The sequence below is a fragment of the Mirounga leonina genome, unplaced genomic scaffold (assembly GCF_011800145.1).
Source record: "Mirounga leonina isolate KUSES-001 unplaced genomic scaffold, KU_Mleo_1.0 Mir_488, whole genome shotgun sequence".
In the NCBI taxonomy this organism is placed as follows: domain Eukaryota; kingdom Metazoa; phylum Chordata; class Mammalia; order Carnivora; family Phocidae; genus Mirounga; species Mirounga leonina.
This window is the reverse complement of record NW_023270777.1, coordinates 893096-914470: the sequence shown is the minus strand read 5'-3', so window position 1 is coordinate 914470 and position 21375 is coordinate 893096. Positions and strand designations below refer to the sequence as shown.

Here is a 21375-nt window from a genome sequence, read left to right as displayed (position 1 = left end):
GGGTCGGCCAGCATCTGGGGTGTATGAGCTCTTCCTATAGATTATTGATCGCCCAGATTAGTATTTCCCACAGACGGGTCTTCTCAGGCTTTTCCCATGGTGCTGACCAGGCTCCTTCCCTGCTCCACCAGACCCACCTGATCCCGGCAGGTGCAGTCTGTCCCCCCTGGGGGGGGGGGGGCGCCTCCCTGGCTCAGCCCGAGGTTGGGTCAGTAAGGGTCTGGGTTTTGTGAATTAACTTCCTGGATGTGGGGAGGTTTTCCCTTTGCCGAGATGCTAGCCGGTCCTGTCCACAGATGACGAGCTGGTGCAGCTTTGGGGTTCTCACACGATTTCGGCAGTAAACCTGTCAACGTTACACTGTGTGTCTTTAAAGAAAATTTATTGTTTTTGGGGGGGTCGGTGGTTACAAAGGTAATGCATACCTGTTCTAGAAAATTTTGAAAATGCAGAATTAAATTAAAACTCACCTGTGACGTTACCACATCGGAGAAAACCTCCAGTAACGTTTCATATCCTTTGGTCTTTTATTCTAAGTGCGTGTTTGTGGAATTTGTTTCTTAAAAGCTGAATCTCTCGGGGCACCTGGGTGGCCCAGTCAGTTGAGCGCCTGACTCTTGATCTCAGCTCAGGTCGTGATCTAGGGTCGTGAGATTGAGTCCCGCGTCGGGCTCCGTGCTGGGCATGGAGCCTGCTTTAAAAAAAAAAGGGACTCTCTCCTTCCGTTCGTTCCCGTGTTCCACATGTCCCTCGTGGCTGCCGTGGGGCTGCAAATTGGGGGCCGCGTGGTCAGAGAGGCCCGCCCTCTACTTCGGGCTCTTCCTTACTTTCTTCGCTATTCTAAGTAACTTTTCTAAGTAACTAAGTAAACTTAGTAAGTTTCTAAATAACTAAGTAACGCTGCCTCGAACATTCCCGAAGGTCGACCCGTGAGCAGGCTCATAATCATCTCCTCGTGTCATCACACGTGGGAGGGGAGGGATTTGTGCATCTCTTATGTCACTCGTGAGACCTGCGGTGCGTTTCCAGAAGCAGGTCACCTGGCCTCATTCCAAAGACGGTGGAATGTGGCTTCAGAGTCCGTGACCCGGCTGCGTGTCCCCGTGCGGCCACGTCCTTGCCTTGTGGTCCTGGCCAGTCTCGTGGCCCTGAGCCGTGGCATCCTCGCTGACTCACGCAGATGCGATCCGTAGCGGCGGCTTCCTGCGGTCGAACGTGGGCTGCCTCTCCGACCACACGGCCCCCAGTTTGCAGCTCCACGGCAGGGAGACATGCGCTCGGTGACGGGCTCCGTGGCCGGGCTCTGGTTCACCCTGACGCTCACCTGTGAGCAGAAGCCCGCCCTCCACCCCCATCCCAGCAGCCACCCTCCGGGCACCTTCTTTCCTTTTGGGCCTGAATGTCCAGAGCGGCCTCGGAGTGAATGGAGGCAGGAGACCAGTCAAGGCACAGATTTCACCGAAAGCCCCCCGTTTTCATGTGTGTGTCCACGGAGTTGAGAGTGGTGTGTGGCCGAGCCCTGGGCTGATTCTGTCCCTGATGGGCCTCATGGTCTGAGGTCTTGGGCTGCTCGACACCTGCCTCCTCACCTCAATTTCCCCTTCTGAAGTTCTGATCTCTGATGTGTTTTGTGACGCCCGGTAATCCCAGAGACCGACTGCAAGAAAGGCGCTCAAGGAGGATGGAGACGGATGGGCCCGCCGGAATGTCCACTCCCTTATCCCTGGCCACCACCACGCCTTTGCATGTGGACGCTGGGACAGGAGGGCCCATCGCTTGCTGCGTCCTGACCCGACGCCAGGCCAAATGCGTGTGCACGTGGTAGCCACCGGGCCCAGGCTCCGGATGCGGTTTCCGGGTGGGGCCCTGTCCCCCCCACCATCCCCTCCACCCCTTCGATGGGAACAGTCCCATGTCTGTGTCCCGGCCTCCCCCTCCCGTCTCCCCTTCTCCGATTGTCTTCTTGCGCTGAAGCCCAGGTAGGGGTAGGGAGAGCAGGGAAGCCGACAGAGAAGAGTTACATCAATTTTTTTTTTAAAGATTTGATTTATTCATGAGAGAGAGAGAGGCGGGCTCCTGATGCGGGACTCGATCCCAGGACCCTGGGACATGACCTGAGCCGAAGGCAGATGCTTAACCATCTGAGCCACCCAGGCACCCTTTCATCAATATTTAATTTTTATGGAAATCATGTCCTAGAAATCCCCAAGGGGCTGGAAATTGTTCTGTGTTTTCAGAATCTGGTGATGTTGCTGAGCGGTTATGTTGTAAATAAAACCGCATTACCGTCTACGGCTCCCCCTCGCTCCGCACGCACCACGAAGCTTGACGGGTTCACCCACGCGAGGAAGCGGAGGGGCTCGGGTCGCCGGTGGGGTGCAGGGTCGCGGGCGGCCACTACAGCTGGGGAGGGGTCCCGCGTGGTGGCGTTTTCTTCTCTGAGCAGAGCCCAGGGCCCACGGGAGCCTGGTGCCCACGTGCACCACCAGCACCTCGGGGGACATTCGACCGTTGGCTGGCACATCCATCAGACGTTCAGTGAGCGTCCACCAGGTGCGGACACGGCTGGAGGGACACTTCCTTCCGGGACACGGGTCCCGTGGGCGCTCTCGAGGACACAGCGGACAGAGCCCAGGTGGGCGTGGAGCGAACGGACACCCCGATGGTGCGTCTGCTCGTGGACGGCGACTCTGGGGTTCCTCCACGGAGGATCCCGCGTGGGCGGAGTGGGCGCACAGACGGCCATCTTGTCCCTGTGTGTTCACACGGTCGTTTGTCTGTGTCCTAATCTCTTATGACGACACTAGTCGGATTGGCTCACACCCGCCGTGGCCCATTTTAACTGATTTACCTCTTTAGAGACCCCGTCTCCGAATACAGCCGCATCCTGAACTGGGGGTAGAACGTGGGCTCGGGACAGATGCCGCGGGTGTGGAGAGATGGTGGGGACCCGCCGGTGCTGTCCTGCACCCCGATGCGGGCCCCGCTGTGGTGCGGAGTGTGCAGGGGTGAGGGACCGCTGTGGCCAACGGTGGGTCTCACAGGTGCAATGGGGGTGGGACTTCCAACCTCTGTCCCGTGTGTAGGGGCCATGGAGGGGAGCCCACGGACAGCGTCAAACTCTCAGGTCCCCGCGCGTGGGGGGGGGCAGCAGAAGTCCCGAGAGATGACGGGGGGGTCACCGAGGACGTGCATCGGGGTGGGGGGTCCTGACCCCAGCTCACAGATAGGAAAACTGAAGCTAGGAGGGGGCAGGCTGCTGAGCTGTGGGGTTGGTGTTGGGGTCTGATGGGTTACACACCTGCTGCTTCCTCCCTGATCCCTGCTCAGGGGAAGCCCACAGACACCCTGAGCCACTGCCTCCCCCGTCCTTCATCCTCCGAAAATCCATGTCTCCAGAGCCTCCTCCAGCAAAGGCATGGGGACCGGTGCTCTGGTCCCAGGGGAGGGGGCGAGCTGGTGAGGAGGCTGGAGGGAAGCGAGGTCCTTCCCCTCTTCCAGGCCAGGAGCCACAGGACTTGTCTGTTCCCTAGAGACTAGGGTTCCAGATGGGCCCCACGGGCTGTCTCAGGGCTTTCCGTGTGTAGGGGGGCTCAGTGCTGTAGCAGCGATGGGCATGCGTGGCGGGGGTGAGCGGGGGTGCGTGGTGGGGGCGCCGCATCAGAACAGCGCGGGGGTGCGTGGTGGGTGCGCAGCGTCCGAACAGGGCGGGGCTGCGTGGCAGGGGGTGCGTAGAGGGGCGCAGCTTCGGAACAGGGCAGGGGTGCGTGGTGGGTGCGCAGCGTTGGAACAGCGTGGGGTCTCGGCTTCTGTCTCCACGCGGCAGCTCAGCTCTCAGAGGGACGGGGTCGGGAACCTGGGAGCTCCTGGCAGCGGCCCAGCCGCTGCAGGCGTCCAGGAGGAGGAGGGAGGCGGGGAGAGGTTCTGGTGGGGGCTGCAGGGCAGTGGGGGGGGGGGCACATGCCCCAGCACAGGAGTCCCCTCCCCCCACTGGGGCTCTGCATCGCCCTCCCATGGCTGGGACTCGCCCGGTGACTTTTCTGAGCCCGGGGATCCTCTCTTTGCTGAGCCACACTCAGAAAACGCTATTGATTTTCTTTTTCTTATTTATTTATGAGATTTTTGCTGTAGGCAAAAAATAAAAAGGTCTGTGCGGTGTTGCCTGGGCTGTGAGAGGCTTTCTTGGCCTCCCGCCTCCCTCCCTGCCTACTCTCCCTGCGTTCCCGTTTGCACGAGGCAGGGGCAGGCAGGGGCGAGTGGGGCTGGGTGTCCTTCCCCCTGGGAGCGCCCGCACGCGCCGTGCCCGGTGCTGGGCTTTCCTCATAAGGAACGTGCAAGGTGGATCTGATTTCTCTTGTTCAGTGGTGAGGTTCAGAGAGGCTCGGCACCTTGCCCGAGGTCGCCCAGTGCCCAGTGGTCTCCTCCGTGGGGGCAGAGGGAGCAGGGCCAAGCACAGGGGAGGGGGCTGCCCCTGATCCTGGCGGAGCCCACAGGGACTGGGGGAGTCTGTCCCGGCCTGCACCCCCTGCCCGCCGCAGCAGGGTTGGGCTGACCTCCCCAGGGAGCCCCAACCGGAAGGCCAGAGGTCTCCTTGGGGCTTGCGGTCTGTGGGCCCCACACTGCGCTGTGTGGGCTTACGTGCCCCATTCTGACCGGGCACACACGGGCTCCTGTGGACGCCCCCACCCCGCGTGCCCAGTCCTCCCGCACTCCTGCCGGCCCCCCAGCCTTAGTCCCGGGTCTGCTCGTGCTGTGACTGTTGACCGTCCCTGGCCCGCTGTGAGCTGTCACGTCCATGCGCCGTGCCCCCCCCCCCCAGGCTTGAGCTGGAAGGACGGACGTCCATCCCGATGCGAGCTGGGAGGCCCGGCCCGGCGTGCACCCCACATGCTTCTGTCCCCCTCGCTCCTGGCAGGAGTTCCCACTGGCCATCCTGCGGGGCTGGGAGTGCTACTGCGCTTACCCCACGCCTCAGTTCAGCCTTCGGGACGCCGTGGACAGCTCGCTGTGTGGCCAGGAGCCTGAGGCGCAGAGGCTGGCCCCGTACTGCGAGGTCTACCAGACACCCATGCAGGGTGAGTTCGGCACCTGGGGGACGAGCGGGGTCCCGCGCTCTGGGGATTTGGAGAGGCCAGCGTGGCCGTGTATGGTCCTGGGGCGGGGGGGCCTCCACCGTCCCTGGAGGCTGGACATGGGACGCTCCTGGCCTTGACCCAAGTCTGGGGACGGAGATAGTTTGAGGAAGAGCAGGAGAGCGGCGAGGCGGGGCCAGCCACCCCCCTGCAGAATCCAGAGCGTTCCGTGCTGTGCGGGGAGCCAGGGCCCGCTGCCCGGGGCATGGGAGGCCTCTCTGGCCACAGGCCTGTGCAGCCAAGCCCTCCCCTCCCCGGGCCTGCCTCAGTTTCCCCGTCGGTGTAGTGGGAGCCTCGGGGCAGCGGGTCCCGGTGGGGCGGTCGGTGGTCAACCTCTGGACTTTCAGACACTCGCTGCACGGACAGGCGGTTCCTGCCCACCAAGTCCAAGGTGTTTGTGGCTCTGTCGAGCTTCCCGGGAGCCGGGAACACGTGGGCGCGGCACCTCATCGAGCACGCCACCGGCTTCTACACGGGGAGCTACTACTTTGATGGGACCCTGTACAACAAGGGTGAGTGAGGGCCAGGGCAGGGGTCCCCGGCTGCGGGGCAGGACCTGTCCACACAGCGGTCTCGGTCTGCAGGGGGCCAGGGGCCCCAGGGGCTGGACAGGCCGCGTGGGGTGGCCCGCGAGGTTCCCCCTCTGAGGCTTCCGGGGACTGGCTCAGGGTGGCCACTGGCCTCTGCACCAACCCACAGTGACACGCACAGTGCCCGGCCAGTCCTGGGCGAATGTGGCCCGTGTGACGGGCGAGAGTGGTGCTGTGGGGACAGCCTGCCGTGCACGGAAGGCGCCGTGGGCGTCAGGGTGTCAGGGACCAGATCCCGTGTTTACAGCCTGTGGTCTGGCTCCTCCTTCCCCTGGAGCGTCCCAGCGTCTGACAGAAGGAGCCCCGGCGAAGGCTGACGGGGTTTGGCGTGTTGAGTTCCAGTGGGCGAACCCCGATGCAGAGGAGCCTTGTTTCCCGGCATCAGAGAACCCGTCCCTGCTCGCTGCACCTTCACGTGTCCCCAGCCGCTCACGAAGCGGGTGGTGCTGGGGCTCATCGGCGTCCCCAAGAGCCCAGGAGAAGTGCGTGCTCGTTTACGGAGCACGGGTCCCAGGCTCACGGACCCCGGATCTGTCGGGACGTGGCCAGAATCTAGGTTCAGGGACGCCTGTCCAGGGGTCCTTCCGTGACATCGCGCTGCACCCCTGACCGGTCCTCTACTCCTAGTTCCTGTGAGCCCCTGTGCTCGGCAGGACTGCACGTGGAGCCCCTCCATCCGCAGCGTAAAGCCCACCGCGGAACGAGCACATAAGCGTCCTGTTGACCCGTGTGACTCTGCTACGGTGGGGAGGGCTGGGTCCCGCTGCAGGACCGCAGCATAAGGTCTGACAGGCCTCGCGCCTGGTGACGGGGATCCCGCCCCCACTGCCGGGAAGGGGTGGAAGCCAGGCCTCCCAGGGACACACGCGGCACGTGCCCAGAGCCCTGCGCTGCTGTGTGACCTCGGGCAAGTCTCGTACCCACTCTGAGCCATGCCTGCAGCCGCCACTAACTCGTGGGCTGTTTGTGGTGCTTGGGGGACATCTCCGTGCAAATGCCCACACGCACGCACCTCCAGGGTCCAGAGGGGTGTCAGGCCTCTGCCCCCCGGCTTCTGGGTCTCCCGGAGGCGTGTTCAGCTCTGCCTGCTGCCGTGGCAGGGCCCGACGCGGTCCTCAGGGGCCTCCGCTCTCCCCGCAGGGTTCAAGGGCGAGAAGGATCACTGGTGCAGCCGGCGCACCATCTGCGTGAAGACCCATGAGAGCGGCCGGAGGGAAATCGAGATGTTCGACTCGGCCATCCTGCTGATCCGGAATCCGTACAGGTCCCTGGTGGCCGAGTTCAACCGCAAGTGTGCCGGGCACCTGGGCTACGCGGCCGACCGCAACTGGAAGAGCAAAGGTAGGCAAAAGGGGTGGGCAGCCCGTGGCGGGGCCGGGGGGGGACCCGCCCCACAGTGTGGCCGAGACGCGGGTCCGGGGGGCGGGTGTTAGGGCACGGAGCGCTCAGAGGGAAGCTGCGTCCAGCAGGTGCAAGGCCATGGGGCAGGCAGGCCCGTCCCTGTAGCCTCGGCCCCGGCTGATGCCTCCCGTGGCCTCCAGCCGACCCTGCCCCTTGCTGACCCCCCGGATGCAGGAGGCTGAGCTCTGGTCCCTCCTTGGCTCTCGTGAGCCTCAGTTTACTCATCTGAGACACCAGGGTGGTCCCTGTCTCGGAGTCATCATGAAGACTAGGGAGAGTGAAGGCTCTCGGTGGCATCTGAGGTGTGCGGGTGGGATAGTTACAGCAGCGGTGTTTGTTGACATTTGCACCTTTCCCCACCAAAACAAAAAGCCCGCCAGCTTTCTAATTTGCTAGGATAGAAATCTCACGGAGTAGACCATTGGCAAAAGTTGGCGGCTGCCCGGCGGCGTCACGGGGTAGACTGGCCACCCCCCCAACGAGACAGGTCGGCATCAGGCAGGGACCAGGTTCACTTAGCCTCACAGGAGGCCCCGGGGCAGGCGATCGGGCCTGTGTGCGTCCTTGCCGAACCCCTGCTCACCCTGGTCACCCGGGACAGGTGAAGGCGGATGAGGGTCATCCCGTTTCCCACCTGTCATTAACACTACTGTGCCACGTGGGCCCCGTGGCTCTCCCTGCCCCAGCGTGGGCCCAGCGGTCACGGCACTCACCGTCCACAAGAGAGGGAACCGGTTCTTGGCACACATGGTCCACGTCCGTCCTCACGTGGTGCTGCCACGGCCACGGATGCAGCCACGGCCACGTGACCCGGGCTGGCCTGGGGGTGCTGCTCTTACTGCCCGCGGGTCGTCAGGAGGGCCTCATCTGTGGGGCCCTTGCCTCCCCGCCCTGGCGCCCAGGAGGCGGGCCTGACGGGCGCCCTCTCTCCCGCGCAGAGTGGCCGGACTTCGTGCGCAGCTACGCGGCGTGGTGGTCCTCGCACGTGCTGGACTGGCTGCGGTACGGCAAGCGGCTGCTGGTGGTGCATTACGAGGAGCTGCGGCACAGCCTGCTGCCCACGCTGCGGGAGATGGTGGCCTTCCTCAACGTGTCCGTGAGCGAGGAGCGGCTGCTGTGCGTGGAGAACAACAAGGAGGGCAGCTTCCGGCGGCGCGGCCGGCGCCCCCAGGACCCCGAGCCCTTCACGCCCGAGATGAGGGCGCTGATCGACGGCTACATCCGGACGGTGGACAAGGCGCTGCGCGAGCACGGCGGGGCCGGGCTGCCGGGCGAGTACGTGCCCAGATGACGGCCCGGACGCTGCCCCGCGGCCTCGCTGGGGCCCGGCTGCCGGAGCCGCCGCAGGCCCCCCTGCGCTCACAGACCCGTCTCGCGGGGCCACGCGGGCTGGGCCGGGCCCTCTCGGACCCGCAGACGCCGGCCCGCCCGCGCGCGCTGGGCTCCCAGTCCGGCTTCCTGTTTCGCGCTGCAGACTCGCCGGCCAGGGTCCTCGCCCCCGGACGCGGGGCTGGGCGGGCGTCGGCGCCGTGGGCAGCGAGCACCCCGGCGTGGGCATGAGCTCACGGATGCTGCTGGACCCTGCGATCCTGACGGCGCATCAGATGCCCCATGAACACATGTAGCGTGGCCATCAGGCACCCCAGTGTGCAGTCCTACGTCTCCCTTCTCTGTAGACGGGCTGGCAGGACTGGACAGAGTAGGACCCTCCCCCCCACTGCACACCGACCTCAGGACCTGCCACAGCTCTGTGCACCCCACAACCCCGTCCAACATCAGCACTCCTTGGAGGGGCCCCCTTGCCCCGCTTTTCCCTCCCGTGTCCCAGAGGCGGGTGTGAGGGCGAGGGGGCATGGGGCAAGAGGGGCTGGCCTCCAGGGGAGCCCCAGACCCGAGGGGCACACAGGCCTGCAGGGGGGCTTGGGGTGCACATGGGGAGACCCAGAAGGGACGGGTCTTGGGGATCACTTGGCCCCACCCATCTTGGCCATGTCCCCATCCACACAACCCTCGAGGGAGGGGCCACGGCCAAACCTTCTGTGTTCACCCCCGCCCGGTCCCTGGGGCTCATTACCACGCCCTCTGTCTCTGTGTGAGGTTGCCATCTCTCTCAGTCACTCACCCCGGAGGAAGGGTGCTCACGGACGCCGTGGCCTGTTGTGTGCTAGCCCGGCAGTGTGTGGGGGGGGAGGGTAGGAAAGCCCCCTACCCCAGCTCACAGCCTCGGGGGGCAGGGGAGGCTGGTCCCAAATAGGAGTTAACCCAGTAGCAGAGGAGCGTGTGTGCGCTCAGGGTCTCCACGCTGCTGGTCCGGAGGAATCTGTAGGGATTTCTCCAGCAGAGCAGAGGGAAGAGCGTTGAGGCAGAGAGAACAGCATATGCAAAGGTTCAGAGGCTTGGAGAACGGGTGTGGGGCGTGTGTGTCTGAGTCTGCACAGCTGGGGATGGAGTGGTGGGTGAGGACAAAGGTGGGGACACAGAGGGACTGTCCTCACAGTGGCCTGGTGCTCAGCCTGAAGGAACAGAGCGCCCTTCAGAGGCCGACTCTCAGGTTCAGAATGAGGCTGTGCAGACCAGGGCTCTGGTCTGGGGGTGGGGCTGGACCCTTGCGAGGTGGGTGGTGGTGGGCGGGCCCCTCAGCAGCTTCTCCAGGCTTGGGGTGACCGCAGCTGGGCCCCTTGGTCTGTCCTCCTGCGGCCTGAGCCAAGCTGCACCAGGGGAAGAAAATGGGGAGAGGCTTGGGGAAACCGGCATTGGAACGTCCTGAGCCTGCGCTCCCCGCCGGCTGCAGGAAGCCGAGAGCCACCACAGGTGGGCAGGTGGGTGGGGGGCCCGGCGGGCTGCCCCTCTTCGGAGGGAGGCCGCCACGGCCGTCCCCGGCTCCGCCAAACCCACGCTGGTGCCGAGCCTGTCCCGGCCCTCCCACAGCTGCGCTCGGCATGACGCTGGAAGCACCAGGTCTTGCTAAGCGTTTATTGGCACGGCTCTGGTTCCACCATCCAGTCTGGGTCGGCCCGATAGAGCGGTGTCTCCAGCGTCGCAGGAAGAGGGGAGACCTGCCGCGAGGCCCCACCTGCTGTGGAAGGCGTCCCAAGGGACAGCTGCGCCCCCCAAGCAACCCTAGAGTCTCGAGGGGATGGAGGGCCGGATGCTGGCTGCCTCCTGAGATTGGCTCCCAGATCTGGCCCTCACTCTTCCAGCCGCCGGGGAGACTTCAGGGACAAGACCCGGACGCCGGGGAGGCTGGGAAGGGCAGAGGTGTGGCTGGAGGGCCGACCCACGCTGGCCCTCGGGCCTCCCACCCTCCTGCCCACCCTGGAGTCAGGACAGCAACAGCCAGCCCCTCACCCCAGTAGATGGTTCATTTCCTGCTGCCAGGTGCCCAGAGACCTCCCTTCCTTCCCGGGGGAGAGCTAGCTGCTCAGACGGCCTTGCAACTTTCAGGGCACCTCAGCCAGACCTGCAGAAGAGTGGAATGACGGGGTCACCTGCATTGACTCACACTGAGTCGGTGCACAGTCGGGTGCCCGACACGGGGGTGGTGCTCCTGGGTGTCCGATGAGCAAGGACGTGCAAAGGCCCTGCTGCTGATTCTCCGTGGCTGTCACCACAGCCTGTCCTGGGGGAGAGCCCGGAGGCACGGGAAGGGGCTCGGGGTGTCCGTTTGTCTCTGCAAGTGAGGCGTCCTCAAGCTCTCAGCTTCTCCCATCAAGCCTCTGCTGCCCTAAGCAGCCAGGGAGCAAAAGCCAGTGTGAATTTGGTGGAGGATTGTGGTAAAACCCACTTCCTGCAGATTCCACCTGTGAAATCACGTAAACCTGTGTTAAGACATGTAATCTCCATGGTTTTCATCTCCCGTTGTCGATCAATTTGGAAACACCAAAATACATAATTTAAAAAAACTAAAACACATTTCTGATAATCCCAGCGATGTGTAAATGAGACAGAAGAATAGACAGGCTTCCAGACCCTGGGAAGAAAGCTGCTTAATTATGTGAGCATCTTGTAATGAAGCCTCTTGCAGCTAAAATTAGATCCTGAGTGCATGAATATGTGATAATGTTTGCACACCCGAATGCATTTTCCCCTTAAAACGTGGCAGGAGCTCCTTGGTTCTTGGGGGGGCCCTTAGGGGTGGGGAGATGGGAGTGCTTGGGGGGTCCTCGCAGCTGCAGGGATGCTTGGGGCAGAGGTGTGTTTTTCTGCGGCTGGAAAATCCCCGGGGGTCTAGCAGGAAACTGATGGGTCTGGGGCCACACTGCTCACCGCTCCCAACAGGACCAGTTGGCCTAGACGAGGTGGAAATGGAATGGAAGGCAGACTGCGAGCCGGGCAGGGCCATGCCCCCCTGTTCCCGCCCCCGTTTCCTTCCCCAGCAGCCCTGGTCTCTGGGGGACGGGGGGATTCGTGTTCATCACCATCTCTGGGGTCGGGCCCCCGGCTGGACAAAGCCAACGGCTCCTTCCGTCTCTCTGGCGATGGGTGGGTTCAGGGATGGTCCTGTGAGCTACAGGGGTGCGGCCGGAGGGCATCTCAGGACGCACGGAGCGTGCACTGCTGGTGGGAGGGGAGGTCGGCGGCCCTGGGTCTGCAGAGGGGCCCACCCTCCAATGATGCTGGTTCTGCCGCGGGGGTGGTCGGGGGCACAACCAGCCAGGAACTTGGTGGCATCGTTAAGAACGCTCATGCTTTGCCTGTGACCAGCCCTCCCTCTGGATGGTTTTGTCACATGAGCCAATAAATCCCCTTTCTTGTTCACCTCGGGTTGTCGGACTTCTGTTCCTTATGGTCCGCGGGCTTGGTGCCGGGTTCTTTCCGTCTGCGGCTGATGGAGATGGAGGCCGAGCCTCGGCCCAGTTCAAGCTGGGGGTCCGGGGACGGTGCCTTTTCCCAGAGCAGAGACCTCGTCCCGCGTGCGCCTTGGTGGGGGGAGAGATCTGGCTTCTGAGCTGAGCTGCCCCAAGCGCAAGCCCTCTGCTTCACAGACGAGGGACCTGGGACTCCCACGAGGTCGCGCTGGAAGGACGAGCGCGCAGAGTGAGGGCGGGAGCGCGGGCTCCTTCCGCGAAACCACCTGACCGCCCTTCTGCTGCATCCCTTTAACTCTTGGAGGCGTCGCCACAGACAGGGCAAGTGTGCAGAGCCAGCTCATTTGGAAGCGACCCCATTAATCTCATTGCTGGTTCTTCGCCAGAATACACTTTGGTGGGCGCCCGAGGTCAGTGCCGAGGGCCATTTTATCAGAGCGTAGCCAGGACTTGAAGACCTGCCCAGATGGAGCAGGGAGAGGGACTGTGCCCGGGTGTTCATCCTCCGTCCCGGGCATCCCAGACACAGAAGGGTTCTGCTCCCTCGGGGGGTTCACCCGCAGGACAGGCGGGTGCCCCCTCACATCGCGGGCCAGCCCTCCTGACCACCAGACAGGCACCCGGTCACCCGGACTTCGGCATCAGGTTCCTCAGTGATCTTGTCCCCACAGTCTGAGCCCCGCACCCAGCTGACACGGTGCGATTGGCCAGAGGTTGAGATCACACCCCACCAGCATCAGCTGGGCCGCTTCTCCTTTGCCACGTGACAAATTACCACGAACCCAGCAGCTCAAGCCCACCCCCAGGCACCCTCCCCTGGCTCCCGTGGGTCAGGCATCCGGGTGGACCTCCGTGGGCCGCCCGCCATCAAGGTGGTGGTCCCACTGGAGGCTTGACTGGGGATGTGTCTGTGCCCAGGCTCACCCACATTTTTGGCAGAATTGAGTTTCTGTGGTGGTAGGACTGAGGCCCTCGGTCCCTCTGGCCCATGCACGGTCCTGACGTGATGGGGGCCTCTCGTAGGAAGATCGCAATGTGGCTGCCAGCAGGAGGGAGACCCAGGGTCCCACATCTTCTACATGATCCCAGGAAGGCCGTCCTGTCACCTTAGCCGCATCCACCAGACAGAGCACGTCACAGCCCTACCCCCACTCGGGGCGGGGGTCCCACGAAAGCATGAACCCCAGGAGGTGGGGATCCCTGGTGACCAACTCGGGGTCTGTCCACCACAACACCCGTGTGGGAAAAGTCCAGAAATCCGTACTTTCTGCTCTGCACTGGGCTGCACTGAGTGTGGTGTGTGTTTGGGGGCGTCATCTGGGGGGTATCAGGTTTCACCCGCGTCACCACGAGTCAGGGCCGTGTCCCCAGTCCACAGCGGCCACTCTGTACTCCTTTCCAATTCATCCTGCACAGCACACAGTGGGTCTTCCACAATCTGGACTTCTTTAATTTTAGGACACCATTAACTATTTTTGAGTTGAACGTTGCCCCTCCCCGCAGCGTCCCTCTCGAATTCCTCACTCCCTGGCGCCGGGACTCCAGAGCCCAGCTGCATCCGTCAGCACGCGGCGGGCCGTTTCCCACACTTGCTGTCTCGATCCCACCGCATGGGTCCTGCACTTTGATCCTCAAAAATGATCATTTGCTCTTCACTGCATACAGGTCCCATTAACCTACCTGTCAATTTCCATAATTATGTGTTGTTTTTTTTTTAATTCCTAGAACTTCTAATTGATTTTTATCCCAATCTGCACTGGCTTTGTGGATGATGCCCCTTCACGTCTACTCACAGACATTAAATACACTCAGTGCTCTGTTAACTCTATTTCCTTGGGTGTGAGTTTCTCTCTTTGTCGACTTTGTGGTCTCTTTCGTGGTTCTGGTCCTCACTGGAGTTTTGGCGGCTCTGCATTCATTACAGAAGAGGAGGATGGTGTGGGGTCGACCTTCCTGGTGGCCCCAGGTTTGGGACCTCAGCCAGCGACCCTGTGAATCACCCCGAGTCCACCTCCTGCTCCCCAGTTCCACGGACTGCTGGTGGGATGCACCCACCTTTCTGAGGCACAAGTCCGGCCCCATGCTGGGCGCTCACCGCCTCTGATCTTCCCATCTGTTTGCCGCCTCTCAGGGTTTGTCCCATTGCTGTCCACGTCTCGCCCTCCCGGGCATGTCATCGTTTGGGCTTAATTCAGGGAAGGAAAAGCTGAGCAAGTGCTTTCCTAACCAGCCACCGTGAGAACTGGATCCCTGACCATGAAAATCAGATCAGATGACCATGAGCATCGCCAGCAGATGGGCACGTGTCTTCTCCTCTCTGAATTTCAAGTTCTTCGTTAAAAAAAAAACAAACCTGAGAAATTTGAAAGAACTCTCTGAGATCTCACCCGGCTTGGATGTTCGACAGTTCTCCTGATGCCGTCCACATCTTCTGGGGAAAAAGCCCCACGTCTGCACCTGCTCGGGACACTGGGCCACCAGCAACATCCCAAAAGCCAGACCTTCACTCGAGAGCCCAGTCTCTGTCAGGTCTTCCCAGAAATGGACAGTGCCGTGGAAAAACATCAAATACTCTTAAAATGACTTTTGTATATTCCGTCCATTCGTCATGTTTTGAGTTTGGTAAATAATCACCATTTTCAATTCATGCAAAAAGCCCCAATTACACATTTACTTCACTGGATTTTTTAAGCCAGTGGGGACAGGGACAGTGCTGTATTTTGTAGGGACCTTTCTAGCCTCAGCTCCTGGCATAGGACTCACACGTGGGAGGCACGGCAAATATCAGGGGAAGGAAGTAGGGATGCATGAAAATCTTAAACCAGGGCGCCTGGGTGGCTCAGTCGTTGAGCGTCTGCCTTCGGCTCAGGTCATGATCCCAGGGTCCTGGGATCGAGCCCCACATCGGGCTCCCTGCTCCGCAGGAAGCCTGCTTCTCCCCCTCCCACTCCCCCTGCTTGTGTTCCTGCTCTCGCTGTCTCTCTCTGTCAAATAAATAAATAAAATCTTTAAAAAAAAAAAAAAGAAAGAAAAGAAAATCCTAAACCATCTGGCTTTTCAAGTTTTCCAGGAAAACAACCACTGTTTGTGAGTTGGGGGGACGTGGCTGAAGACACCTGCTGACCACCCCCTGCCTGCTGAGACGGTGGGGGACGAAGGTGAGCTGTAGGATCCCAGGCAGCAGAACGAGGGGGACAAACAGCAGTACCCCAGCTCTCTGGAGAGTTGAACTGAAGACACACGTTCCTGGTCAACCACCTGTTCCCGTTTGCAGAACAGGAGACAAAGCAGCAGGGCTTTTGTCCAAAGCCCTGTTGGGGGATGTTCGGGAAGATGGTCTAACCAGCATCACCCGACCTTTGCCCCTGGTTCTGCCGCTTGGTACCTGACGCTGAGCCCCAAACCTCCGGCAATGCTTTTTCTCCTAAACGGAAACCTCCTTTTGATCAGAGGCCCCGAGGTGTAAACGGAGACGCCCCCCTTTCTCCTAAGGGCAGCAGGAGGGCGAGTGTGTTTGCATACGTAATGAGGAGAGGGAAGGATGCGGTGCCGCCCCCAGACCACGCACACATGCTCGCCCGGGGGACCACCGGGTTTCTCCCCCAGCCCCACCGCCCAGATGAGGGGGCCAGGGCGGGAAATGCAGGGTGCCTGCCTCCCACCCCAGCAGCAAACGTCACCGTTAGTGATCCACTGACCACCGTGCAGCAAGTCGCCCCCAAACAGCCATAACTTAGAGCCACAGACTCAGGGTTCGTGTGGGTTGGGAATCAGGCACGGCTTACGTGGGTCCTGTGGCCCACAGACCCTCTTGAGGCTGCGACGGGGAGGTGGCCGGGCCGCACGCTCCTCTGGGGGCTCCACGGCGAGAGGGCTCACCGCCAAGCCTCTCACCCCACCGTGGGCAGGACTCCTCGCAGGAGGAGGACCTCCCCGTTAGGTCCTCACCCGCAGCTCGCCCCATCAGAGTGAGGAGGGGAGGGGGGTACAGGGTGTGAGTCTTCGTGACGAGCCCCATGAGTCCCACCTCTTTGTTGCGTTTGGGCGTTACGTCGGCTAGAAGGACATTCCCAGGTCTAGCCTGCGCCCAGAAGAGGGGTCACGCAGGGGCATGGGTGCGGGAAGGCGGCCCCTTTGGGAACCCTGGTCCTGCACTGGGGTCCCCACACATCCACCCGCAGCTGCTCCCCGCCCCCACCCCTCCCCGCACAGGGCGGCCCTCAGCATCCCGCTGCACCCTTCCTGCGGGCTCGCCCTGCAACCGTGTATCCGAGCAAACGTGGACAACTGTCCGCTCCCCACACTCAGCCTAGGAGGGTCCCCGAGGCCGGGAAAGCCTGGTCAGACATGGGGGGCTCTCCACGGGCTCACCCGCAGAAATAGCTCTCCGCACAACCCCCAGGCTCCCCTCTCTGCAGCCACGTCAACCTCCGTCAGATGATGAAGGGCTTGGCTCTCCGTGGGAGACCTTCACGGTCACCTTTCCGCCAGCCAGTCACCTCTGATGGACACAGAGTCTAACAAGATGTTCAGAGAAAGCCACAGGCTCCTTGCTTTTGCCACAACATCACGCCGGGTGCGGGCCCGACCGCTCTCTGCCTCACGCACCATCCCCACGGGACCCAGGGCGCGGAGTGTGATCTTTAGGGAAACTATCCGTGTCCTCTCCCTCGTCTTATTAGCATGTAATTCCAAGACAGGGTTCCAGATGTATGGAAAGGTGACAGGATTGGAATTCAAATTCCCACTCAAATGGCACAGAAGCCAAGGGCCGTGGGACCGTCCCTGACGCCACTGAGTCCAGCGGAGGATGCGTCCGGGTGGGGCTGGGTCTCCCCCGCCCAGGGCACTGACTAGGGCTCATCCCGGACCTCGTCCCTGTCACCGGCGGGCGCCTTTTCTCACACTGGTGTCCTCCCCGTGTGAACAATGCACGGGGGTTTACTTTCCTTCCTACTTGGCATTACATCCCGAATATTTTCTCGGTTTTAGTATCTTTTTGATATCTCATTTTCCTGCTCCCTGTCCAGCCCCTGCCGTGGCTGCAGGGGTGACGGCTGAGGCCCGCGCACCCACGCTGTGCTGTGCCCGTGAGCGAGTACACCAAGGTGCGTGCGAGCGTCCCTATCTGCGTGTCCGTAGCCATAAAGCTGTATCCACCGTCTACAGACCGACACGTGAGAACCTTGAAGTCATCGTGTGTTTTTGCAACAACGGGATCCTACGATGCACGGACCTTTCTGTCTCTCACGTCTCCATTCGACGGTGCGCCGTGGGAACGTGGTGTCACATTCTCCAGCAAGGATCTCCTACGCAGGGCACATATGCTCAGCTGCCACAAGGAAAAAGTACTCAATGTTTTATCTCATCTGTCTGAATTTTCTAGGTTGCGTTTGCTTATCCTACGCTTATAATATTCGTGCACGCACATAAAAATCCATACTTTGGAGGTGCAGGTTAACACCAAGTGAGCAGTCAGCAGTCCTCAGAGGCCACTGGTCCACGTAAGCAGGAGGCTTTTGTTCACAATTCCCCGCTGGATGGAGACGCGTGCTGTTTCTAGCTGGGGCCGCTGCCGGCCTGTTGCAACAAGGATTGCTCTGCGTGAACATTGATAGACGAGCGCCTTGAGGTCTGCAGGACAGACCCCCAAAGGTAAATCCTGGCTCAGGGGCTGGGTGGCGTTCTAATCGTGATGGGTATCATGTGGCCTCATCTCCAAAAACCCCGTAGCAATCCATACCTCCATCAGAACGTATGAAATGCCTGTTTCCCCGCATCTTCCTCGACCTCGCAGATTCTTGATCCTCTCAAGTTTTACAGATCCAGTGGGCGGGGTTGGGAAGTGGCCCCCATCTGAAGGGCACCTTCGTGGGTAAGTCAGGGCGTCGGACAAGATGACCCCCTGTGTCCCTGATTCTCCAGGTGTCTGTCCTCAGAGCTCACCTGTTACAGGTGCGTCTTTAGCCCCATCCCCCACCGGCCACTCGTGAACCGAGACCCACCGAGCAGCTGCAGAAACCCACGCATCGGGGGCCGGGAAGAAAGCAAGCCAAACGCCGCTCAGAAGTCAACTCGCCAACACTGCTCGGCTTGTAAAACCATGTGGGCCAAATCCCTGCAATTCCATCCAGGACAAGTAATAAGAAGCAGTGTGTAATATTTCCAAGATAACCATATTTGTAGTAAATATTTTAAGACCAACGGCTGCACAAAATGCATTTCCTGGGAGTTTCACTAAAATGGATTTGTATTAAAAGTGCCATTTCAATAAATATTCATGGGGAAATTCATTGATCTCTTTTTACCACTTGCAGCGAAAATCTCAAAGGCCCTGGAAGAAGAAAGGTTGTAGGATGCGTGTGTTGCCCGCTGGGGAGGGGGTGATGAAAACTGCGTGAAGCCCTCCCGGGCAGGAGCCGCGCGTCCCACGCCCCATCCAGAAGGGCTGTAGGAGCAGGGGCGGTGGGAGGGGGCCGCAGGTGTGCTTGAGCCTCTTCGAGGTGTGCTGAGCCTCTTCGAAGCCCCCAGCCGCCGTGGATGAGCACTTGCTGCGTGCCCCACGTGCGCCCCAGACATTCACACTGTCCCCGAGTCCTCACGGCCACGGCGCTCCCACACGGACGGGCACACCGCGTCTCGGGAAAGTTAAGTGATTTGTCCACTGTCACAGAGCAAGTTCGCGTGGCCCCGTTGCTCCCTCCTTGTCGCTGGTTCCCGCCCGTGGTTCGTCCCGGCCTCCAGCAGCCACTGAGGCACTGAGGAAGGGAGGAAGCCCGGCACGGGGCCACCTGCGTCACCTCCCCGCCTCGTGGTCCTTGGGAAGCCCAAGCTGGCTGCCTGCTCTGGACGTGAGGCCCCCCGAGCTCCCGTGACATCACCCTTCCTGGCCCCTTTCCTGAGGCAGGAAGCAAACGCACACAGGCAGAGCACTGAAAATCTGGCCACGTATTCCTGCCAACTTCCTCAGTCTCGGGTAAACGTATTTATTTTTATAATGGCAACTTATACCCTTGGCACTGATCAGATCCCACTGCTCCCTTGTTTAAGACGCTGGAATCCCTCCCCACGGCCAATAGACTACAACCCAGATGCCCCACTTGGCTTGGCATTCGAGGCTCTCTAAGGCTCTCTGCAATCTGGCCAGAGAAACTTCCTCTTCACGGCTGCCATCCTCAATCCACTCGGCGCTCTAGACGGTTGGCCGTTCATGCTCCTCCATCTTCCTGGATGCCCTCCCCGCTCCGTTGACTATTAGCGTTTTCACTATCCTTCCAGGCCCAGCTTGGAAGGACCTGCCTCCTCCCTCCGCCTCCCCTGCTCCCCCCGGGGCAGAGCTGACCACGGGCGCCCCTCCTACCTTTGCTGGACTGTGAGCCTCCGGGTTTAACCGCGAGGACACCCATGCCAGCAAGAGTGAAGAGCTACGGGGGCTTGAACATGGGATTGTACTGGGTTCCTCAGATCAGCCTCAGGAGCCCCACTGAGCAGATAAGCAAACCGGCTTCTGAGAGATCGGGTGGGGCGGTGGGGCTGGGGTTTGAACCCGGCTCCTGCATGAACGGCTCGGACCCATCGGCCTCACTAGGTGCTCATTAAATGTTTGTTGAATGAATATTCAAGCACACTAATGAGCAAATGCGTAATGAGAGGGAAAAATCACACAAATAGAGAATAATTATCTGCGCACTGACTAATGCACTGGGATCCACGCGGTGAGACTCAGCATTTCCTCCCACTCGGGAAAATCCCGCTCACGATGAAAGGCACACCAGCGTGGGTCGCTGCACATACACTCCCAGGGATACAGACCAGGACATCCTATCCCTCGGGGTCCAGAACGTCGATGGTCCCGGGGGGGCACAAGCCTGGAGGAGGACCCAGGCCCGCGGGGTGGGGGCTCTGGCGTGTTCACGGCCCCGCACGGGACCCGCCAGGAGAAGCAGGTTCAAACACGGCTGCGCGGTGTCAGACGGAGTGCAGGCAGGAAATGTGTGCAGAGCCAAAGAGAGCCAAGCGGGACGCAGGGAATGAGAGAAAGGGCAGATGGAGAGCCGCCACGGCCGAGCGGACGTCAGGCCACAGCTGCGACTTCGCTTGTGGGGAGCCCCAGGCGCTGGAGGAGCCGCGGCCACGGCGGAAACGTGGGAGGAAGCGCTGTGTCTCGGGCCCAGAGAAGCCCCGGGCGCTGGCGGGCGCGTGGCAGCCACGCTCAGCTAAGGGAGAGGCCGCGTTCACGTGGGGTGCAGCCAGGTGCAAACACGGACCGTGGCTGGCCCACCTGCCTGCTGGCCGCCACCCAGCCTCGCCGATGCTCACGGAGCCGGCGGGCCCTGGAGCGCGTCCGCCCGCCTGCCCCACTCACTCCGCACGGGGCCCTTCTGCAAACACGGGAACACACACCCAGTCACACGTGCTCACACACACATGCACACACATGCTCACGTGTGTACACACATGTTCACGCATGCACACACGTCCACACACAGAGACACATATACACACGTGTATACACGTGTTCACATGCACAATGCCCCCGTGCAGACACATGCTCAACTCACATGCACACACATTCACATGCACACACACGATCGCATGCAGACACATACATGATCACCCACGTGTACACACATGACCACATGCACAAAATGCTCAATCACATGTACATACACATGCACTCACTCACATGGAGACACACATGTACGTACATGTTCCCATGCACTCACGATCACACACGTGTTCACACGCACACACAGACACATGATCACATGCACACGCATGATCACATTCATGCACACACACACACACTCAGGTTTGTCCGGCTCACAGCACAGACAGAAGGGCGGGTCTTGTCTCTGGAGAGAAGCCCGTCCTGAAGCTGCTGCGTGGGCCCCTCCCTCCAGAGCCCAGTCTTTGTTCCCATCTGTGCTGGTGTCTGGCCTTGCACGCGAGAGGAGGGTGGACCTTGGGGCCAGAGGTCAGAGAGGGGCCAGAGAACAGGGTCAAAAAGGAGCAAGAAGAAAAGGAAAACACATTTCACATGGAGGATTTAATTTCCACATGGGAAGACCGAAATACTTTCCTCAGGCGGTTTTGGAAACACCTGAAGGTGTTTTCCTTCCTGAACTGGGAGGGTCTAGAGGCTGTAGCCACCTTCCCGGCAGCCCCCCGTCTCCCTGTCTGAGAGCTGGGACCCTGGGCTGTGAGAGGCATGGTCTCAGTGGGATGCGGGACGTCCCACCCAGTTCACCTGAGCTCGTCCATCCATCCGGCCCTCAGCCCGCCCACCTGCCCGGGGCCATTCACTCGCACACATTTATTACCACTTGCGTCTACCTTCGGCCTCACCCTGGGGTCCAGTTCCCCCCCGCCAAACAACCTCAAGCCTCCTCCTGATTATCTACAAAAAGGACAGGATACCTGTAGAAAGGCTCATTCTGTTTT

At 61.0% G+C, this 21375-nt stretch overlaps 1 protein-coding gene across 4 annotated transcripts in view; it reads left to right on the top strand.

Moving 5' to 3' along the window:
• WSCD1 (WSC domain containing 1) overlaps positions 1-8765 on the top strand; it is a 29199-nt gene extending 20434 nt beyond the window's left edge. For all 4 annotated transcript variants that reach the window (XM_034989348.1, XM_034989346.1, XM_034989347.1 and 1 more), the window contains exons 6-9: positions 4916-5075; positions 5480-5644; positions 6863-7063; positions 8062-8765. In XM_034989348.1, the coding sequence (XP_034845239.1) occupies positions 4916-5075; positions 5480-5644; positions 6863-7063; positions 8062-8414 (879 nt within the window). In that variant the 3' untranslated portion in view covers positions 8415-8765. The remainder of the gene's footprint in view (positions 1-4915; positions 5076-5479; positions 5645-6862; positions 7064-8061) is intronic.
• The last annotated feature ends 12610 nt before the right edge of the window (positions 8766-21375 follow it).